The sequence below is a fragment of the Babylonia areolata genome, chromosome 3 (genome assembly GCF_041734735.1).
Source record: "Babylonia areolata isolate BAREFJ2019XMU chromosome 3, ASM4173473v1, whole genome shotgun sequence".
Lineage (NCBI taxonomy): Eukaryota > Metazoa > Mollusca > Gastropoda > Neogastropoda > Buccinidae > Babylonia > Babylonia areolata.
In genome coordinates this window covers 50,217,743-50,239,790 of record NC_134878.1, presented here as the reverse complement: position 1 = coordinate 50,239,790, position 22,048 = coordinate 50,217,743, and the positions used below count along the sequence as shown (strand labels likewise).

The following is a 22,048-nucleotide window of genomic DNA, read 5'->3' as shown; positions in this document are numbered from 1 at the left end:
TTTTCCAATCCAAGATGCCTTGAGTACAGACATGAATGAGTCTTTGTATCCACTTGTATAACTCTTGTATCATATTTCTCCGTGGAATCAGGTTCAGTTCTGACACATGCCACAGCATGTGTTCCAGCTCATCTGGCTAAAGTGTTAGTGCAGTTTACTATGCACACAGCACATACAAACTTGATTTCTACATGTCTTATTGAACGATGTCACTTTCAGACATTTCATCCACCAGTATTTGGCAAAGGTCTATAGTCACGCATACCTCCCATTTACAATGATAAAATACTGGTTATCACATAGTAATGATGTGGAGTAATGGCCTAGAGGTAACGCGTCCGCCTTGGAAGCGAGAGAATCTGAGCACACTGGTTCGAATCACGGCTGAGCCGCCGATATTTTCTCCCCCTCAACTAGACCTTGAGTGGTGGTTTGGACGCTAGTCATTCAGATGAGACGATAAACTGAGGTCCCGTGTGCAGCATGCACTTAGCACACATAAAAGAACCCACAGCAACAAAAGGGTTGTTCCTGACAAAATTCTGTAGAAAATTCCACTTCGATAGGAAAAACAAATAAAACTGCACGCAGGAAAAAATACAAAAAAATGGGTGGCGCTGTAGTATAGCGACGGGCTCTCCCTGGGGAGAGCAGCCCGAATTTCACACAGAGAAATCTGTTGTGATAAAAAGAAATACAAATACATAAAGTACATGCGCACACACACACATATACAGACACACTCATGCAACCATGCACATGCACAAACGCAGTGTGACATTCCACAAGGGTAGGAGAACACAGGCATACCATGAGGATGTATGCACATCACCCACATACACAGTTATGTGTAAATGCATGCAGGCATAGAGAACAAAACCAGTAAATAGAAGATGATGTTATAATGAATGTTACTGATCTTATTCATTTTTTAAGGGATCCCACAAAGGTTTTATGAATAGTTATTTTTGTTTTATTTTGTTTTTTTAATGAGACTGGAGTTTGAATTGTTCGTTACCAAGCAATAAGAAGTGGTCAAATCTTTTTGTTCTCCAGTCGTTGTCCAAAGAACATGCTTGCATCACCGTCAAGAGTGGCAGTCATTTGATCTTCGATAAAGGCAGCCGCAACAAAACCAAACGAGGAAAGGTTTGTTGTTGTTCGTGTGTGTGTATGCGTGTGCGCTGCCAATGTGTGTGTGTGTGATTGCGTGCATGTGTGTGTGCGTGTGCGCGTGCCAATGTGTGTGTGTGTGTGTATGTTTGCGTGTGTGTGTGTGTGTGTGAAGTGAATTAACTGTCAACTAAAGTCAGATTGTTCTGTATTTACTATTCAGTCTACACAGTATTGACTATCTCCTAATATATTCAGATTGTTTATAAGTCTCTGAACACTATTTACAATCTCATAGTGCAGATTGTTCTGTTTTAGTCCAAATGTATTGAATATTTAAAGAATTAGTCTAAATAGTATTACTTTTCTCCAAATGCACATTGTTCTGTCTTAGTCTAAACAGTCCCTGATTGCACATTATTCTATGTTAGTCTGTATAGCATAAACTATCTCCCAAGCACTTTGTTCAGTAGGAGTCTAAAATAGTATTAACTGTATCCTAATGCAAATTGTTCCACATTAGTCTAAACAGCACTATATCCTAACACAGATTGTCCATTGACAGTAATAATAGGATTGGAAACTCCTGACACAGGCCTTTTATTGACATAGCCTGGAGTTCAAAATGACTTTTATAATTATTCTTTTCAATCTGTTGTGTGTGGCCAATATATATATATATTTTGGTGTCATATACTGTACCATGTCAAACTGATGCAAACTAGGCCTATGGTTTGCTCTGTTTGGCCAAATTTCGCGCGGCTAACAGTGAAAAGACGCCCCTCTTAGTCTCGGCCCGCTCTTAGCCAATCAAACGCCTCTAACAGCTATAAGCACTGAATCAGTTCCTTTGGCGCAAGGCTCTCCCACGCCATCTTGTCAGGTTTTCGCTCTGTCTCGTCTAACGCTTTTTTGGCTATTAGAGCGTTTCATTGGCCTTATTTTGTTGTATGCGGCTTGCATGTATATTGTGCTTACATTCTGTGTACTCGTTTCGACTCGGCCCCCTCGATTGCTTCGTATTTAGTCTACCTCTGAGTCGATCCTGTCTTTCGCTTTCTCTGTTGGGGGATCGAATTGTTCGCTGGGTGCTACGCGCGGTACCATGCCTCGTTTTGCCATCCTACGAAGGCAGGGATCATGATGCTGGCAGAGATACTCGCCAAGAGACTCTCCCAGGCCCGGAGCTCATGATGTCTCCCGATAGGACCGCGGCGATGCGTCTGGCAGACGCTGATCGCGGAGGGGACGCCGTCCGATAAAACGGTCATGAAGTGGACCGGGGGGAAAGGGATTCGAGCGTCACCTCCCGAAGTGTCCCAGCGCGAGGCGGGTGGAAGGGGGAGTAGCACGCAGCTGGGTGCGGACTCCCAAGGGGAGGCCGCCCCCCGCCGGTTACCCGGGTCCCCCACACGGAGACGGCCCTCAGGGGCCCCAGTGCTGTTTCCCCTCCTCCCTTCTCGGTCGACCCCCCTCCCCCACCTCCTCCTGGGGGAGAAAAACATTTGGGTTCCGGGGGGGGACCTCCACTTAGCCCACCCCGGGCCAAGCCACCCCAGGTCTCCCCACGGGAGGGGGATTCTGGGCGCTGTGGCAACCTGCTCTGCAGGTCTCCCCGCTAGCCGGCCGGTCTCCCCTGCTGGGGGAGTCCCGCGGTGTCAGGCGGTTCCGGGCAGTCAGACCGCCGGCCTTTCGGCGCTGTCTGACACCCAAGTCGGACCTGAACCTCCCTTCCGACTTGGCCAGGTTTTTCCCTTCAACGAGGTTCAAGGGCACCAGCGACCCTTGGGGCTGGGGGTCACGGGATGGCTGTGCCCACGGGTGGAATCCCCCGATTCTACCCGTACTGGGGTGCACCTATGGTGCAGGCGTGGGTTCCCGGGAGCCCCGGGTCAAACCCCGGGCCCCGCTCCCCCCCGGAAACCCAAAACCCAGAAACAACCACAAGTGACAACACAGCCCCGAAAGGGGGATTGACTCCTGGGGTTGGGGCAGGTCGAGCTCCTCGACCCCATAATTTAACACTACACCCCGGGAAGGGTCCTTTTGCCGGGCAGGGGCCGGGTTTGACCGCCAGGGTTTCCACTCGGCTCCTTTTCGGGCCCGACGGCGGGCTGGGGGCCCCTGCTCAGCCCGTGGGAGTGCTGTTCCCCCCCTACCCAGCCCTGGGGTCCTAAAAGGGAGTTTGAGTGGGTTTTTGGGCCCCCCTCACAGCACCTTTTTGGGTTTTCCCTCTGGCGTCCTGGCGCTCTCCCCTGAAAAGGGTTTGTGGCACCCACCCCCCAAAGGCAGGGTTTTGGACCTAGGGGGTCCACACACTCCCCCCCTTTTTTTCGGGGGTTCAAGGACAAAACCCGGGGGGCCCGGGGTTTCCCTGCTCGGGATCGCCCCAGCTCATCCCGCTGGCTGACCACAGCCCACAGGACGCGCCCCCGTGGGTATCATCCCTTGGGATGGCACCCCAGCAGGGGATGGACTGTGAACAAGAAGGACAGCCCCTGTCTTCGGATGAGGCGAACAAGCAGATGAGCACTCTTCGCCCCCATCCCAGTTGCACAGAGGAGCCCAGCGCCTCCCTAGGGACCAGCCTGAACCAAACTCGGACTTTGCCGAGCTCGAACTGACCCTCCCCAATAGGGTCACACATGCTGAATCAGTCCCTCAGGCAACTTTGTCACCCTTAACCCTCCTACGGTCAGGTGACTCTAACTCCAGAACCACAAGGCGACTCAGAGTGCCAGAAATGGCTCAGGAGTGGCTTAATAAGCCAGCCCGCACCGTCAGGGGTGCTCTTCCATCCCTCCTCCAGGCAGGGAGTCACTCTCTGCCCCGGGCGCTTTTGCCCCAGGCAAGTTCCTTAAAGATCCCTCCAAGGGAGGAGTGTGGTCCTGGTACACACAGGAACCACCCTGCCTACAGGGAAGCAGAGCCCTCCGCACAGACAGGATGTTGGTCTCACAGCGCACCACCTTCCCCACCTCAGCTACTCTTCCTTTAAGAGATTTGCAGAGTGGGACAAACTGGCCGCCGCTGCCTGTCCTCGAGGTGTCCACGGCTTATACCGTTCTTTGACGCGTTCCTCCACAGAGCCAATGAGCTGTGGAACGACGTCCAGTTCAGCAGGACACGGAGTCTCCTCTTCTGCCTGGCGGCCTGGCCTCTCTCAGACCCGAGGTTAAACACTTTTGGCAAGTCGAGTTGCGTCGGGTCTCACGGCAGCTGCAGAACGCAGCAGCTACCAGCCTTCACTTCAATACGGTGCTAGCGCGGCGGGATGCTGTTCTCCCGCCTCTCTAACATTCCAGTAGAGGAGAGGGCTGCTCTGCGGCCCCCTCCCAGCACAGCCCGCACTCCCTCTTTTTGGGCCCGTTGCGCCGCCCTTTTGTCACACAGGGCAAAAAGACAAACCGGGAGGGGGCCTCATATTTTGCCCAATCCCCCAGGGGGGGCCAGGGTTTTATGCCTTTTAAAAAAGACCCCCCAAACCCGGGCTCCTCCATTTACCTCGCCCCCCTAAGCCAAAGCCCGGGGTGTCAGAATCAGCGGCCCCAAAAGGAAAAAAAAACACCTCCCTGGGTCCAAGCCGTTCCCGGGCCCTGCCCCAAAGGCCCGAAAAGGGAGCACCCCCCAAAGACTGGGCCCCGATTCAGCAAACCCCCGCGTTCAGCCCCTCCAAAATAAGGGGAAACCCCCCCCCCCCTTTCCCCCCGGCACGCGCATCAGTGGCTGCTCTGGGACCCCAACGACTGGTTGTGGCGGTGCTTAGGGGCCCCGGGGGACATGCTCCCCTTTGGGGGGGGGAAACCCCCCCCCCTCTTTAAAAATCCCTCCTCCTCCTTAGTGTGCCCAGCTCGATGGAGCAGAGGAGCGTCTTAGAGAAAGAGATATCGCACCTACTCCTCATAGGGCGATATCTCAACTCTCGGACCCGGGCCCCGGTTTTTACGGCCGGTTGTTCGTGATTCCAAAAGTCTCCGGAGGGTGGAGACCAGTCCTGGAGACCAGTCCCCCCTCAACAGATTCCTCCCACAAGATGAAATTCAAGATGGACACACAGGCACAGATTCGGGAGACCATGCAACGGGAGATTGGGCGACGTCCATCGATCTGAAAGATGCTTATTTCCATATCCTCATCCACCCGGCATCCGGCCGGTACCTGAGGTTCGTGTGGAGGGACAGAGTGTTCCAGTTCTCTGCCCTCCCATTTGGTCTGTCCCTTGCCCCTTTCCTGTTACCAAGGTGGTGCGGGAATTGGTGTCAATCGTCCGGTCGGAGTCCATTCGGCTCTGTGTGTACCTTGGACGACTGGCTTATTCTGCCCAGTCACAGGCTCTGTGCCAGAGTCATACAGCCAGACTTCTAGACCTGTGCTCCCAACTGGGCTTCATCACGAACCAGGAGAAATGCGATCTGTCCCCGAGCCAGTCCCTTTCGACTTCTATGGATGAGATTCGACTCGCGGTCCATGATAGTCTCTCCGACGCCCAGATCGGTGGGGACCGTCTGCAGGCCTCCTCAACCACTTGCCGCCATTCCTCACAAGCTACGGCGCGGACACTTTCTTCCCTCCTGGCATGATGGAGCCCATGGCACCTCTCATCCCTCTGGGCAGGGTTCTCAAGCGCCCTCTTCAAGAGGCACTCAGGCTACGGTGGTTCCCAGAGCACTCAGTCATGGGGATACCCGGATATGTCTGGGCGAGTGGTTCCTCGAGGTGACATCAGAGTGGTTAACCACCCTCTTCTGACACAGGGGGGTGCCCATAGCCCCACCTACTCTTCAGGTGGCACTATTCACAGACGCCTCCTCCATGGGCTGGGGAGCCCACATGGACTCACTCCATGCAGCAGGGGACTTGGTCCCCGAGGAGCGCCTATGCCACATCCAATGTTCTGGAACTGGAGGCAGGTTTGCAGGGCTCTCCAGCACTTCATAGCGGAGGCCAAAGGCAAGAGCCATTCGCTTGTACACGGACAATACAACAGTCGCTTGTACGTGAACAAAGGGGGCGGGAGCGCACTCGGCAGGACCTCTCTCTGCGGACCGAGGCTCTCCTCCGTTGGTGCCACAGCAAGGGCATTGCACTTTCAGCGAGACACATAGCAGGGAAAGACAACATTTTGGCAGATGCTCTCAGCAGGTCCAAGAGTGTCATACACACAGAGTGGACCCTGGACAAGGACACCCTGCAGGAGTGTGGGAACAGTGGTTCCGGCCGATGGTGGACCTCTTTGCGACAAGGTTCAGCAAGAGACTTCCCACTTACGTCTCTCCAGTCGCCGACCCAGAAGCATGGGCAGTGGACGCTCTCTCTCTAGACTGGAGCAGTCCTGATTTGCCTACGCGTTTCCTCCCTTTCCAATCCTGTCCAAGGTGATACGGAAAGCCAGGTTTGGAAACGCCCGCAGATGATCCTCATTGCGCCGAAATGGCCAGCCCAGCCCTGGTTCCGGTCCTTCAGTCCCTGACACATGTTCCACCACTGAACTGAGAACCAAACCTCATCTGCTGAGGCAGCCTCGTTCGGCATTCCTCAACTCCAATCCTCAAATGCTCCACCTGCACGTGTGGCTGCTGTGGCGAGCGGATCTGTCAGCATCACCATTGAAGTACTCCACCCCTCGGTCAGCCTCTGTGTCCGCCGCGCTGACCAAGGGGGGTGCCTCCTCCGACCTCCTCTCCATAGTCTCCAAAGCCAGGAGGGAGGAACAGAGACTTTGTATGACTTTCAATGGAAGAAAATGGCTGAGTTGGTGTACAGCTCAGAACATTCCCCTACTAACCGCTACAAGCATGCAGCGGGCCAACTTTTTGGCTCACTGCTCCTCGGTTCTCAACCTGTCTGCTAGTTCTGTGAGAGGGTACAGGTCTGCCATTTGTACCACTATCAAACAGCTAGGTGGTCCCGCTTTTGAAGCTGATTTCCTGCTCAGAGAAGTGGCTAGGGGCGCCTCTCTGAAGGAAGCTAGGAATCCCAGAAGAGTGCCCCCCTGGGACTTTTTCCTGGTGCTGGATTTTCATTCGAAAACAGCCCTTTGAGCCATTGGGGACTATTCCTTTTGACCTGCTCACTCTCAAGACCACTTTCCTTCTGTTGCTGGCCACGGGCCGTCGTAGAAGTGAGATTCATGGTCTTTAGTGGTATGCCACAAGATCTAGCATTCCACATGAGATGGTTCCATCACTCTTCGTTTCCTCCAGAGTTCTGGCTAAGAACCAAGACCCCGAGGTCCCTTCCCCCTCTCTGAGGGTCAGACTTGGTCGGATATTCTGGCACAAGATGATGAAGATAGGCATCTCTGCCCCGTTCGGTTGCCTCAAGATACTATTGCAATAGGTCGTCGCCATAGGCGTTCTTCTCAGAGGCGCCTTCTCATCTCCTCAATGGAATTACAAGAAAGATATCGCTGCAGGGACCATTTTTCCCCCTGGGGTTTCCCCAAATCATTCGTAGAGGCCCCACTCTCATGCAACAAAAGGAAACCCCGTTTTTCTTAATCCCAGAAACTCACGGGAAATGGGGCCCCTAGCTACTTCGGCTGCTTTTTCCCGCACTCGGTTTTCCACTGCGCATGTCTTTGGGGCCAAACCTTTTGGCGGTCGGGGGAAACCCTTCATCAAAAATTTTACCTCCGGGGTTTCCGTTTGACCAGGGCTGGGCGGTTCCAAGGGGGTTTCCTTTTCGCGGTAACCTGCCGTCTCAGTTTCAAGGGGGTCCCCATACGCCAGTAGGTTGCCCCCCCCTTTGCTTTAAAAAAATTTTCATCAGTTTGACATGGACAGGATATTGGCACAAAAGGGGGGAGTTTGTTTTTATATCCAGGGTTTTGGGGTTTACATATCTTTCCATGGGCAAACTCCCAATGCCCCCCCCTCCGTCCCGCGTATCCCCGCCCCTGGTTCCATGGGGCTTTTCAATTTTTTGGCCCGGAATGGTTTCCCGCGCTTATTAAACGGGAGGGCGTTTTTTTGGCCCAAAGCGGGCCAGACTAAGGGGGGGGGGGGCGGGTTTTTCCATTTTTTTTCTTAGGCCCCGCGAAAAAAATTTTGGGCCCAAAAAGAGAAAAACCCTAGGCCCCAGTTTTCATCAGGTTTTTGGGAACCCTGGGGAAGTATTTTAAACCACCCAAAAATTTGGGGTATAATACAAACTCCTCCCCAAAAAATTATAGTTTTTTAAACCAAACTCCCCTGCTGAAAAAAACATGCTGTTGGGTTTTTTAATCTTTAAATTTCCTTTTAAGTCCCCTTTTATCGGAAATTTCCCAAATTTATTGCCCTTTAAAAAAGGGGGTTTATAAAAGCGCAAGCAAAGCCCGTGTTTTCCTTTTTCCCCTTTTCCCATAATGTATGGAAAGAAATCAAATGGGTGGGGGGGGGGGGGGGGCCCCGGGGGGGGGCAAAAGGGTTTACCAGATTCCTGAATTCCCCCCGGGTTTTTGTTTCCCCCCCAAAGCCTTTGGGCCCCTGGGGAATGGTTTTTTTTTGTCCATTTTTGCCCGTGCTTTTTTCAGGTTTTACTTTTTCTTTTTTCTGTTTTTTCCCCGTCTCTCCACCCCAGCAGTTTTTTTTGGGCATTAAGCCCCTTTCCAAAAAACAATTCAAAAAAAAAAAACAAACCCAAAAACAATTAAAATATAAAAAAAATTAAATATTTTCCATTAAATTTTTTATCGTCTTTTTTAATTGGAACATGGTTTTGTGGGTTTTTTTTTTGCTGTTCCCCCCGGGTTTTTTTGCTGGGGTTTTTGTCCCCCGGAAAAGTACGCCTATGAGCTTTTAAAGGGCCAGAAGGGGAAAGGTTGTTTGCGGATGTCAAATGAAAAAAAAAAATACACCTATGGCGTTTTTAAGGGATGTCGGTGCACATACTCTTGTGGTTGTTTGGGGGGTCAAGGGGTATTACTCCCATGGTTGTCCAGGTATGTTTTCAGGGCACTTTCTCCGGGGGGTCATTAAAGTATATCAGGTGGGCCCTTCACTAGGGTCATTTTGGTACATAAACCTACATTCATTGGGCAAATTTAAAGGAAAATCAGGGTTTTTACATTCCTGGGTTTTAGTTAAGGGTATTCTAGGGCCCCTACTCTTTTGGGCATTTAGGGAGGGCGGGGGCACATTTCCCCTGGGTCTTTAAAATATGTTTAGGTGCACATTCACTAGGGTCCTTAAGGTTCACAGGGGGTTTCCCTTCACTGTTGTGTTAAGGTTTTTTCAGGTTCCCCCCCCCCATTCTTTTTTTTTTTGTTTTTTTTTTTTTTATGTCAGGTGGGACATTTAATTGGGGGATTTTAAGGTTTTGTCAGGTGCACATTCCTAGGCATTTTAAAGGTTTTGTCAGGTGCCCCTTCACTAGGGTCATTAAGGTATGTCAGGGGGCACCCTTCACTAGGGTCCCTTTAAAGGGAGTTTAGGTGTACATTCACCTTGGGGGCATTAAGGGAAAGTCAGGTTTTTTTCACATTCACTAAAGGGGGGTTAAGGTTTTGGGCGGGGCACATTCACTAGGGGCTTTTAAGGTTTTTTGCAGGTGCACATTCACTAGGGTCATTAGGGTTTTGGGGGAGGTTTCACATTTACTAGGGTCTTAAGGGGGTTTCAGGGGGGCCCCCCTTTTTACCCGGGGGCATTAAGGTTAAAGCAGGTGCACATTCACTAGGGTCTTTAAGGTATGTTTAGGTGCACAATTTACTAGGGTCCCTTAAGGTATTTTCCGGGGGAAAATTCACTAGGGTCATTAAGGTTCGGCGGTTTTACCCTTCCGGGTTTAAAATTAAGGTAAATTAGGTGCACATACTCTTTGGTCATTAAGGTATGTCAGATGCACATTCACTGTCGTCATTAGGGTATATCAGGTGCACACACACCATGGTTGTTGAGGTACATCAGGTGCACATACTTCGTGGTCGTTAAGGTGTGTCAGGTGTACATTCACTGTGGTTGTTTAGATATGTCGTCACCACCTGTCACAGACAGGGCATCATGTATAGCTGTTCACCTCCACAGTTTGTTGAACTGGTGTTCTTGTAAAAGTGGTTTTCAGGCTGATTTACTTTGGGAGAGTAATTGTTAACATTGCAACATTTTTAAAGACTTAAAATAAATGTGGCATGGCTGAATTGGTTAGGTGTTGGACATCTGATCCAGTGATCACCCAGTAATCAGAGCTAGGTCCCCTTTGGCATGGTGTTGTGTCCTCCAAAAAGGCACTTTTTCTCTAATTTTCCACACTTCACCCAGGTGTCACTGGGTTGACTTCTTCTTCTTCTCCTTCTTCTGCGTTCGTGGGCTGCAACTCCCACGTTCACTAGTATGTACACGAGTGGGCTTTTATGTGTATGACCGTTTTTACCCCGCCCTGTAGGCAGCCATACTCCGCTTTCGGGGGGTGTATTCTGGGTATGTTCTTGTTTCCATAACCCACCGAACGCTGACATGGATTACAGGATCTTTAACGTGCGTATTTGATCTTCTGCTTGCGTATACGCACGAAGGGGGTTCAGGCACTGGCAGGTCTGCACACATGTTGACTTGGGAGATCGTAAAAATCTCCAACCTTTACCCACCAGGCGCCGTCACCGAGATTCGAACCCGGAACCCTCAGATTGAAAGTCCAACGCTTTAACCACTCGGCTATTGCGCCTGTCACTGGGTTGACTTCAGTTGGGGATGGTTGAAGTGGCAGAAAGAGAGGATTGGACCTTGCCTTTCTATGCTGAGCCGTAGACACAGTGAATATGAATTTACTGCCTCTATGACCATCAAAGGCTATGGGATCTTTATGTTGCATCTTTTCTAGGTATGCTAGGACTGAACCTTTTGCAGCTTGTCTCTGTCATGACTTTTGACATCATTTTGTATTGCTTCTGAGTTCATACTTAAAAGCTGAAAATGATACGATCATAAGCACTGCTTCCCAAAACCTGACAGTTGCTCTTTCAAAATGTAGAAAATATTTAACTGTTTGAAGAGGGAAAATATAAGTCAAGGTTGAATTTAAAAAATATATTTTTATTGTATTTTCAGACTGTGATGAATACTAAACTGTTTAGAGGAGAGAAAGCAGTAAACAATTCCATTTTATTTGTCGCTCATAAGATACAGACATTTTTTGCAGACTGAGACAGGTGTGGGTAGCGGGTCAGAGACTGAAGAAGAAAAAACGGACTCACCGAAGAAGATAGACCCTTTTGTGCAGAGAGACCAGAACTCCAACCGGCAGTCTGGCACGGTGCTGTGTGCACAGAGCGATGAAGAGGACTATGCCAGTGATGCCAGCAGTGACATCTTGCAGCCCACCCAGGTGCTGCCTGTCTGTCACAATTTGTGTGCGTCTGTGTGCAGCACACGATTTGTTGTGTAATCAAGGATAACCATCCCAGAAAAAAGTTATCACTGTACTGAACACAGAATTTTGGACATTTCCTTTTCTTTGTTTTTCATGAGGATGATAAAGAAACTACAGTGGGGATCCTGTTTAGGTTTGGGACTGCTTGGCATGGCTGTGCTCTTGTATTTCTTAGCATCAACCAGGCTGAGTGGTGCAGACACCTGCAGTGTTGGGTGGGGAAATTTGAGCAACACTCCCAAAGACAGAGCTGTGGAGTGGATAATCTTCGACTGTTTGGTCCCAGTCTATTCATTTGTATTGTGTTGTATTTGTAATTCTCTTTTTATCATAACAGATTTCTCTGTGTGAAATTCGGGCTGCTCTCCCCAGGGAGAGTGCATCGCTACACTACAGTTTTTACGCATACAGTTTTTATTTGTTTTTCCTATCAAAGTGGATTTTTCTACATAATTTTGCCAGGAACAACCCTTTTGTTGCCATGGGTTCTTTTACGTGCGCTAAGTGCATGCTGCACACGGGACCTCGGTTTATCGTCTCATCTGAATGACTAGTGTCCAGACCACCACTCAATGTCTAGTGGAGGGGGAGAAAACATCGGCGGAGAGCCGTGATTTGAACCAGCACGCTCAGATTCTCTCACTTCCTAGGCCCAAGCGTTACCTCTAGGCCATCACTCCACTATAACAACAACAAACAAAAAAAAAACAACAATATATAAACAATTTGAGCCTAAAGCACACTCAGCGTTAGATAGGAGCTAGCCACAAGCCAAAAAAGAGGAAAAAAAGACCTCTAGTGGGACTCCGACAAGTATCTTCCCAGCTGTCAGTGTGCAAGGTAAACCACTTCACCACAGCGGCCAGTCATCATACTGAAAGTATGTTCAGGTTTACTTCGTGTTTTGTAGGTTGGGGAAGTGGAGGGAGACCCAGCAAAGTTTTATTAAGTGCAAAAAAAGAAAACCAAAAACAGAAAGGAAAATTGTGCAGTTTTCCCACAAAAGAAAGGATCAGTGATTATCTCACAGTTTGCATGAAATGTTTTGTGAATGATTTACCTTGGACTCATGATATCTTTATGAAAAGAATTGAACATCTGTTCCTGTTACTGGCAATTTTGTTGGGTTTCCTGTCAGCTCAGGACTGTTGACCTTGCCTTGAAACACCCCCTGAAATGATGTAACTTCCATGTGTGATAACGATTTTTTTCAGTTAGAAACTTGGATTAAACAGTATTTAGATTAAATGACTGTCACAATACAAATAGAGTGAATTTGACTGGACAGCGAAGAGTCTTGTATTAAGTCCTGTTGCATGTGATAGTTGTGCAGTCAGGACAAAAATAGCTTCAGTAATAGCAGGGTATGTAATCACATCAGTGATGATCAAGAGGTAGTCAAGGTATAGTTTGGTCATTTACAACCCATGGAAATGTTTTTGATTTCAGCCATATGACAGTGGAGCAAGCAAACTGGCAGGAATTAAAAAAACTGGTAAGGGAAATAAAAATAATTATTTAAAAAAAAACAACCTTTTTGAACTTGAATTTTTAGAGTTCTTTCAAATAATTGACTTTCATCTTTTATGATACATAATTTTTTTGTAAATGAAAATTATTGGACATATTCTTCATCAGATTAGTTCTAGATTACATACATTCCTTACTTGCTATAAGGGATATATTTCTGCACAGTTTCTGTTGTCCAGACCAGCATATAAAACTAGTCTAAAACTCAGTTTGAATAAACACAAAACATTTTCAAGTATTTATATGAGCTTAGAGATATTAGAAAGTGCTATGTGAATATATTATGATGATGATTATTGTTATTACCATATTAATCCCTATAAGCATTAAGAATATGGATGCACATAACTGTATTTTTCAGCTATGCTTGTGACATTCAAACCGCATGCCACAATTGTTTCAGGGTCTAACGGTGAGGCGAGTGGATCTGTGGCAGGCAATCCTTTCTCAATCATGGACACTCCAGAGTTCTTGAAGAAACCGTTAGATGGTGAGGTTATCATCACATCGTTTCTAATAGAGAAGTTTACTGTTCTTGTGAAGGGTTGTGAGAACTTGTTTTGCAGTTGCTTTCTAAAAAATTATAATAAAAAAAATTATTTTTAAAAAAAAGGGAGTTTAAATCTGTCTGCCTTTCTTCAGATTTATCGCCAGTCAATTGTTTTTTGTCTTGTCTGAATTTTTTTTCATGTATATCTTATCATTGAGAAAGCACCAGTATGAAGTTACACTGTAACTGCTCATTTATCTGCCATTTAGCATTTAGTCATTCGGATGAGACGATAAACCGAGGTCCTGTGTGCAGCATGCACTCAGCACACGTGAAAGAACCCATGGCAACAAAAGGGTTGTTCCTGGCAAAATTCTGTAGGAAAATCCACTTCGATAGGAAAAACAAATAATACTGCATGCAGGGGGAAAAAAAAAAGGGGGGTGGAGTTGTAGTGTAGCGACTCGCTCTCCCTGGGGAGAGCAGCCCAAATTTCACACAGAGAAATCTGTTGTGATAAAAAAAAAAAGAAAAAAGAAATGCAAATACAAATTTACATCAGTATGTTGGATGCCCCATGCTAGCTGCTTGCACAAGGAACAGCAGAAGACCACTGAAACACTGGTGTTAAAGCATCCCACTAGGGAGCAAGTGTCCACATGTTCGATTCCCATATATGGACCGGGATTTTTATTCCCCCCTCTGCTAGTCCGTGAGTGGTGGTCTGGGTGCTAGTTCTTTGGATAAGGCAATAAGCTGAGGTCCCGTGTGCAGTATGCACTTACAACACACACAAAAAAACCATGGCAGCTAAAAGGGTTGTCCTTGGTAAAAATTTTGCAGTAAAATCTAATTTGATAGTAAAACAAATTCACTTGCAGGCAGAAAAAAACATAAGAAAAAAAAAATCATATGGTGGTACTGCAGTGTGGTGACACACTTCTCCCAGGGAAGAGCAGCCTGAAGTTCACATAAAAAAATCTGTTGTGACAAAAAGTAAAACAGTGCAGTACAATGTGTGTGTGTGTCTCCATATCACCATCGTTGATGCCTGTTTATGTAGTGTTGTGTGTATCTCCATATCACTGTTGTTGATGCCTGTTTATGCAGTGTTGTGTGTATCTCCATATCACTGTTGTTGATGCCTGTTAATGCAGTGTTGTGTGTATCTCCATATCACTGTTGTTGATGCCTGTTAATGTAGCGTTGTGTGTATCTCCATACCACTGTTGTTGATGCCTGTTTATGCAGTGTTGTGTGTATCTCCATATCATTGTTGTTGATGCCTGTTTATGCAGCGTTGTGTGTATCTCCATACCACTGTTGTTGATGCCTGTTTATGCAGTGTTGTGTGTATCTCCATATCATTGTTGTTGATGCCTGTTTATGCAGCGTTGTGTGTATCTCCGTACCACTGTTGTTGATGCCTGTTTATGTGGCATCTGCTGTTTCAGTGGGAGCCACCCTTGTGCTGCCCGAATCAGGGTCGGAGACTGACGATGAAGGCTCCAGTGATCTGCCCCCTCAGACACGGATTTTTCAGGATGATGACAGTATGGTGAATGCATTCCATCTCAAAACATAACATTTGCTGGTGATTTTTCTTTCCCAGATTTTATTATTATTATTCTGAGCATTTACGCCTAATCTTGAAGATAAGCCGTAGGCATTTACAAATAGAACACATATGTAAATATCTAAAAGGAAGAAATTGACCACAAAATACCAAACATTATCAAAAAATTATTCCCCTCCAGCCTACCCCCCCCCCACACACAATGCACACATGCACGCACGCACGCACACACACACACAAGTTATAGCACACAATCGTAAAAGTACACAATCAAAAATACAACAAACAATTTCTAAAACTATCAAAACTCACTTACTCACTAATAGTCATTTTAGTTCATATTGGAAAGGGATGAGCTGTTGAGAATTATTCAGGAGGGAAAAGGTAGGTCTTCAGACTGGATTTTAAAGAAAGCAGCAAAGATGAGTGGCGGAGAGGCTGAGGAAGTTGATTCCAAAGAAAGAGGGCTTGGTAAGAAAAACTGCGTTGGCCATACGTTTTGGTTCAAGCAGGGGGGATCCTAAGCGTATGGGTGTCAGAAGGTGTATTCTGGGATTTTTTTTGCATTCCATTAACCCTTAAATATTGAACCATGGTGAATTGAAAACGGTGATGGCATGAGTTGGAAGTGCACTTAACAACTTTCTGTGCACTTTTCAGTGGAGTCATTGATGTTTGCTGAATAAAACATAATAGAGTCCACTGAGGCAGAAGTCCAAATAAAGAAACATGACCAGCATTCTGACCTGTAACCTCTGTCTTATGTCAGTGGGGTGATGTGATCAGTGTATCTGATGTTTAACAGGTTGCCATAACGTCTCATCTCCCACATACAAATAACAGAAGCTGATATCATAAAAAGAGGAAAATCTGTTGCAGACAAGACGGAAAATGAATCGGCGATCCTGAGAGCAGCCACGCAGGCCATAGGCAGCAAAGGCGTCCCGGCAGAGGAGACGCAGGTGTACGCCTCTGACGAGGACGACAAAACCTTGGGAACTGATCTGGACATGGAAGCAGTAACACAGGCCTTTCCTCATCGTGGGCCGTCCCCTAAGGTAGAGTTCACAATCACTGACAAAGAGTGTATGTCTCTCGTCGGAAAGTTGCTTTTGGGAACAGTTTTCTTTGTTGTGCTGAGGAGTAGCAAGTAGTTAGAGCAAGTGTGTGTTTTGTGATGTATATATATATCCAAGCTTTTTATGTATTGAGTATAATGCATTTACTGTTATATTTATATTTTTTGTATTCTCTAAACTTGGCACTTTGATCTGATATTCGACCCAACAAAAGATCTGTCATTATTGTCATTTTTTGTTCAAACAGGAACTTCTTTTGCTAAGCGTTGAAGGTTTTATTTATTGCAAACGTTTTGGTGTCGGCAGTAAAACAAGGGAAATTACTCTGCTGGGAACTTAGTTTGCTTTAAACTGATCTTTCTCATCTTAAACATTACATTTTGAAATTATACTCAATACATAAAAAGCTTGCATTTTTTTTAAAAAGTGCATCACAAGTGAGTCTTGAAGGCCTTGCCTCTCTTGTTTCAAAATGTAATGTTTAAGATGAGAAAGATCAGTTTAAAGCAAATTAACTCCGCTAGCATTACATAGTAACTTCCCTTTTTTTCTATCTGAACCAAAACGTTTGCAAAATAAATAAAGCTTCCATGCTTAGCAAAAGAAGTTCCTGTTTGAGCCAAAAATGATAATAATGACTGCTCTAGCTGTTGGGTCAGAATATCAGATCAAAGTGCCAAGTTTAGAGAATACAAAAAATATAAATATAACAGTAAATGCAGTTTGCATATAATAGGCTTCATTCTTTATTTTTTTGTGCCCATCCCAGAAGCGCAATATTGTTTTAAACAAGATGACTGGAAAGAACTGAATTTTTCCTATTTTTATGCCAAATTTGGTGTCAACTGACAAAGTAGTTGCAGAGAAAATGTCAATGTTAAAGTTTACCACGGACACACAGACACACACACACACACACACACACACACAGACAACCGAACACCGGGTTAAAACATAGACTCACTTTGTTTACACAAGTGAGTCAAAAAGTGTGATGCGGCATAAAGGCAATGCCCGAACCATCACAAGCTTAAAAAAGTGTGATGTGGCATAAAGGCAATGCCCGAACCATCACAAGCTTAAAAAAGTGTGATGTGGCATAAAGGCAATGCCCGAACCATCACAAGCTTAAAAAAGTGTGATGCGACATAAAGGCAATGCCTGAAGAATGAATGTCTGTAGAACTTTTGTTGCTGCGTTGTTTTCGGCAGGTCTGGGTCTTACTTGCATGACTTTGCCTCAATTTTCAGGGTGAAGGAAGATCTCCTAAGAAGTCTCCTGGCAAAGCCAGTGATGGGAAGGGGAAAAGTGGGGCACGCACAGGGGACATTGAGATGACACAGGCCTATGAAATGGAGGTTGATTCAGACAGCAACTCCACAGACGCTAAAGGCAAAGTGTTGGCAATGGAAACACAGAGGAGGGAAGATGCAGAGGAGGAGGATTCTAACGACAATAATGAAATAACTAGAAAATCTAGGTCATCGAAGAAGGCAAAAATAACGACAATGGAGACTCAGAAGATAGATGATGTGGGAGACAATGAGTGTGAAAAAAAGAGCGAAATTAAAAAGGTTGGGTCATTGAAGAAGGAGAAACTAATGACAATGGAGACACAGAAGATTGAAGACACAGGAGATGACGACAGCGATGACACTGAAAATAAGAATCAGAAATCAGCCAAAACGTCAAAACTGTCCGTTATGGAGACACAGAAAATAGATGACATTAGTGATAATAAAGATGAAGAGAACACTGAAGAAGACCCCAAAGCGTCACACATTAAAGCCATCACCATCATGGAGACACAGAAGATAGATGCTACTGCAGACGACAGTGAGGATGAGAACGAACCTGAAAACGAAGGTGATGATCCTCAACTGTCTGGTTTCTTCTCCATGTCCACCTTGGCGTGCGATGATGGTGATATCTCTGATGAAGACTCAGGTGAGGATGGAAAGGATGCTGAAGCGAACGTGAACTTTGATGACGCAACTCAGGCAATAGGGGGCACTGTAGCTGTTGAGGATGAGGAACAGGAGGCTGTCCACAAACGTGGTAGAAGAGTGGCTGCCAAAGCAGCTGCCGTGACAGAGGGTGGAGATGCAACAGTGGCTGTGGAGGATGCCACAATGCTGGTAGACAATAAAGTGGATGCAGATCTGAAAGAGGAGGATGCCACGATGCCTGTTGGCGCAAGTGACTCCACAGTACCTGTTAGTGTCAGTGACGCTACAGTACCTGTCAGTGCTGGTGACTCCACAGTACCTGTTAGTGCCATTGACGCCACAGTACCTGTTAGTGCCACTGATGCCACAGTACCTGTCAGTGCCAGTGACGCCACGATGCCTATTGATGCTAGTGATGCCACAATGCCTATGGATTCAAAGGCTGATGCTCCAACACTGGCGATTCAGGAAACAACCGAAGACGCCACAATGCCGCTCAACAATAAAACAGAAGACGCCACATTGCCCATACCTGAAGGAACGAGTGACGAAACATTAGCCATCGAATCGAAGGGCGAAGATGCGACCATGCCCATCGCCGAAAATGCTCCCACCATTCCCATTCCGGACACTGTGCCTGTGGCTGACACTGTGGCCATTGCCGACACATTGCCAGTACCCGACACACTGCCTGTACCTGACACACTGCCTGTACAGACAGCCACCACTGGCAGGGGGCGTGCAGCCAAAAAATTGCCAGCTGACAGTGTGGCCACAGTGCCAGTGTCGGACGTCATTAATGAGGGGACACAGGAATTTGGTGGGGGTGGTGGTAGTGAAGATGATGTCGCCACGCTGCCGGTGTCGTCTACTGATGACGAACTGGCCCCTGCAGAGGCCGCTGGTGGTGATACTGTCCCCCTTGAGGATGACACGTCTCAGCCCTTACTTCTTCCTCAGAGTGAGTAAATAGTCGACAGAGTGTGTTTCAGTTTCAGGGAGGTTTTCAAAGCTTGTGGACTGATCCATATACACTACATGACATCTGCTACAAAAAAATTTAAATAAAAATAAAAAAAGGAACAGATTCTTGGCCTATGCTGGTCGGGCCTTGAGAAAACGTGTGATTTCTTATAAGCAATCTTCAAGCAGTGAATTTAAAAACTGCGTGTGTGGGCCTGATACATTCTTGGGAGATGCTTTTTGTCTTTTTACAGTGTCGCCATGCATGCTGGATGATCCAGCTTTAATTCACCACAAGACACTTGCACAGATGATGTGCTGCACATCTATCAGTCCATACACACATGCACAATCATACATGTAGCATGTTTACAACAAATACACACTTAAAGTAAATAGATAACAACAGGTTAATAGACCATCAGTTATTATCAGTGAAAAGAGCTGTGTAAATATATGATCCATTTATGCGCTGCACAGATTCATCTTCTGAGTTTATGGGCTTCAACTTACACATTCACTCGTAGTAAGAATGGGCATATATACAATTGTGTGTGTGTGACCGTTTTTAACCCACCATCATTGCAGTGATACTCTGTTTTGGGGTATAGTTTTGCTGGTTATGCTTGAGTTTCCATAAATCACAGAATACTGACATGAATTACAGAATAGTTGATGTGCACAAGAGTGTTACTGAGAGAATGGAACACACATTTTTACTGATTTATTTGCATGTCCACGAGTAATAAATGAACTTTCACCAAGTTGCAGATTAGACACTTGTTCACCCTCATCGCAGATCCAAACAACATGCACACAAGTACATGGTGCATGGTTTTCATATAGTGTGAAATACCTAAAAGATCAGTATTGAAACAAAAGATGGTCCAGTGAAAACAGAAAGAAACCAAATGTCAAAGACATAACTTATGCTTGTGTGTTTGATAGTGATCCAGGCATAATAAGCTAAAACATACATACCTTACAGTATGTCTTGAAACCCAAATATTGCTTTTTCCAGCCAGTATTAATCAGTTGTTGTTTTCATACTTGCTTTTATAGTTACATGCACTAAACATTGATGTTATGATGATTTGTCTGTTTCCAGATTGCTAGGATATTTTGGAAGTTTGGGCAACATTATACATATTTTGGGAGATCAGATATATATAATAATTACATGAAGCATTCACCTGGTGTTTCTTTCTTTGAAGTTTTTAATCTTGAAATTTGTAATTGCATTAATGGTCACTATAGGTTAAAAGATTTTGACTGTTTACAAGAAATTCACTTTTGTGTTTGTGCAATTTAACAAAAATGTGTTGGGTGTGTATGCGTGTGTGTGTGTGTGTGCGCGCGCGCACGCGCATGCGTATATGTGTGTTTACAACTGTGTTGTGTGACATCATTTGCAGTCACTCGAAGCAGTGATATGTCTGATGATGAAAGTACTCAGAGGTAAGTTTGTGTTTTTTTCCAATAGAATCAGATTGTTTTGTTTTTATTGTTTTCTCTGGGGTTTTTTGCTGTTGTTTTTTTGTTTTGTTTTTTGGGTTTTTTTACATTTGTATTCAGATTTGTTTAATCACCCTACATTTGTTTTTCTATAGTAATTTAATAATATAATATTTTATGATCTCTGATGAAAACTACGACCAGTTTTTTTTCCTTCCATTTTGCAAAGTAAGGAGATATCTCCTGTTTTGTGTTTAAGGGTTTAGTTGTTGCTGTTCTTGATGGGATTCTTTTGTTTTTTGTTGTTGTTGTTTGTTTGTTTGTTTTTGGCAGTGGTGATTTTTGGATCACACATAAGTGTTTACACACAGCATGAGATTGTGTAATAATCCTGTGTTTCGGTTGTGTGTCTGTGTGTGTCTGTGTCCATTGTAAGCTTTAACAATCTCATTTTCTCTGGAAATACTTTGTCAGTACCAAATTTGGAGTAACCATAGAGAAAGACAAATGAATGATACTTTTGATTAGTTGCAAGTCTTCCAGATTGAACCTTATTTCCAGATGCTGAATAGTTTATTTTGTTTAGCCTTCAGATCCGCAAGATTTTATTGGGTCTTTCCCAGTGTGTTGCCAGAATGTCTTTTGGGGTTCAAAGATGGCATGACATTTATATTTCTTGTCCATAATGTGTCCCTGGTGACTATGTAGTGTGTGTGTCACTGATGATTGTGTAGTGTGTGTGTGTCCCTGATGACTGTGCAGTGTGTGTGTGTATCCCTGATGATTGTGGAATGTGTGTGTGTCCCTGATGACTGTGTAGTGTGTGTGTGTGTGTCCCTGATGACTGTGTAGTGTGTGTGTGTGTCCCTGATGACTGTGTAGTGTGTATCCCTGATGACTGTCCAGTGTGTGTGTGTCCCTGATGACTGTAGTGTGTATGTCCCTGATGACTGTGTAGTGTGTGTGTGTGTGTCCCTGATGACTGTGTAGTGTGTGTGTGTGTCCCTGATGACTGTGTAGTGTGTATCCCTGATGACTGTCCAGTGTGTGTGTGTCCCTGATGACTGTAGTGTGTATGTCCCTGATGACTGTGTAGTGTGTATCCCTGATGACTGTAGTGTGTATGTCCCTGATGACTGTGTAGTGTGTATCCCTGATGACTGTGTAGTGTGCGTGTTTCCCTGATGACTGTAGTGTGTGTGTCCCTGATGACTGTAGTGTGTGTCCCTGATGACTGTGTAGTATGTGTGTGTGTGTCCCTGATGACTGTGTAGTGTGTATCCCTGATGACTGTGTAGTGTGTATGTCCCTGATGACTGTGTAGTGTGTGTGTCCCTGATGACTGTGTAGTGTGTATGTCCCTGATGACTGTGTAGTGTGTGTGTCCCTGATGACTGTAGTGTGTGTCCCTGATGACTGTGTAGTGTGTATGTCCTTGATGAATGTGTAGTGTGTGTGTCCCTGATGACTGTAGTGTGTGTCCCTGATGACTGTAGTGTGTGTCCCTGATGACTGTGGTGTGTGTCACTGATGACTGTGTAGT

At 45.9% G+C, this 22,048-nt stretch overlaps 1 protein-coding gene across 1 annotated transcript in view; it reads left to right on the top strand.

Annotated features, from left to right (window-relative positions):
• Nucleotides 1-22,048, top strand: part of LOC143280364 (uncharacterized) — a 46,259-nt gene that overhangs the window by 7,063 nt on the left and 17,148 nt on the right. Inside the window, exons 5-14 of the mRNA XM_076585000.1 lie at nt 1,057-1,149; nt 2,860-3,060; nt 11,233-11,418; nt 12,913-12,958; nt 13,397-13,483; nt 14,938-15,036; nt 15,939-16,117; nt 17,389-19,048; nt 20,466-20,508; nt 21,674-21,695. Of these exons, the coding sequence (XP_076441115.1) occupies nt 1,057-1,149; nt 2,860-3,060; nt 11,233-11,418; nt 12,913-12,958; nt 13,397-13,483; nt 14,938-15,036; nt 15,939-16,117; nt 17,389-19,048; nt 20,466-20,508; nt 21,674-21,695 (2,616 nt within the window). The remainder of the gene's footprint in view (nt 1-1,056; nt 1,150-2,859; nt 3,061-11,232; nt 11,419-12,912; nt 12,959-13,396; nt 13,484-14,937; nt 15,037-15,938; nt 16,118-17,388; nt 19,049-20,465; nt 20,509-21,673; nt 21,696-22,048) is intronic.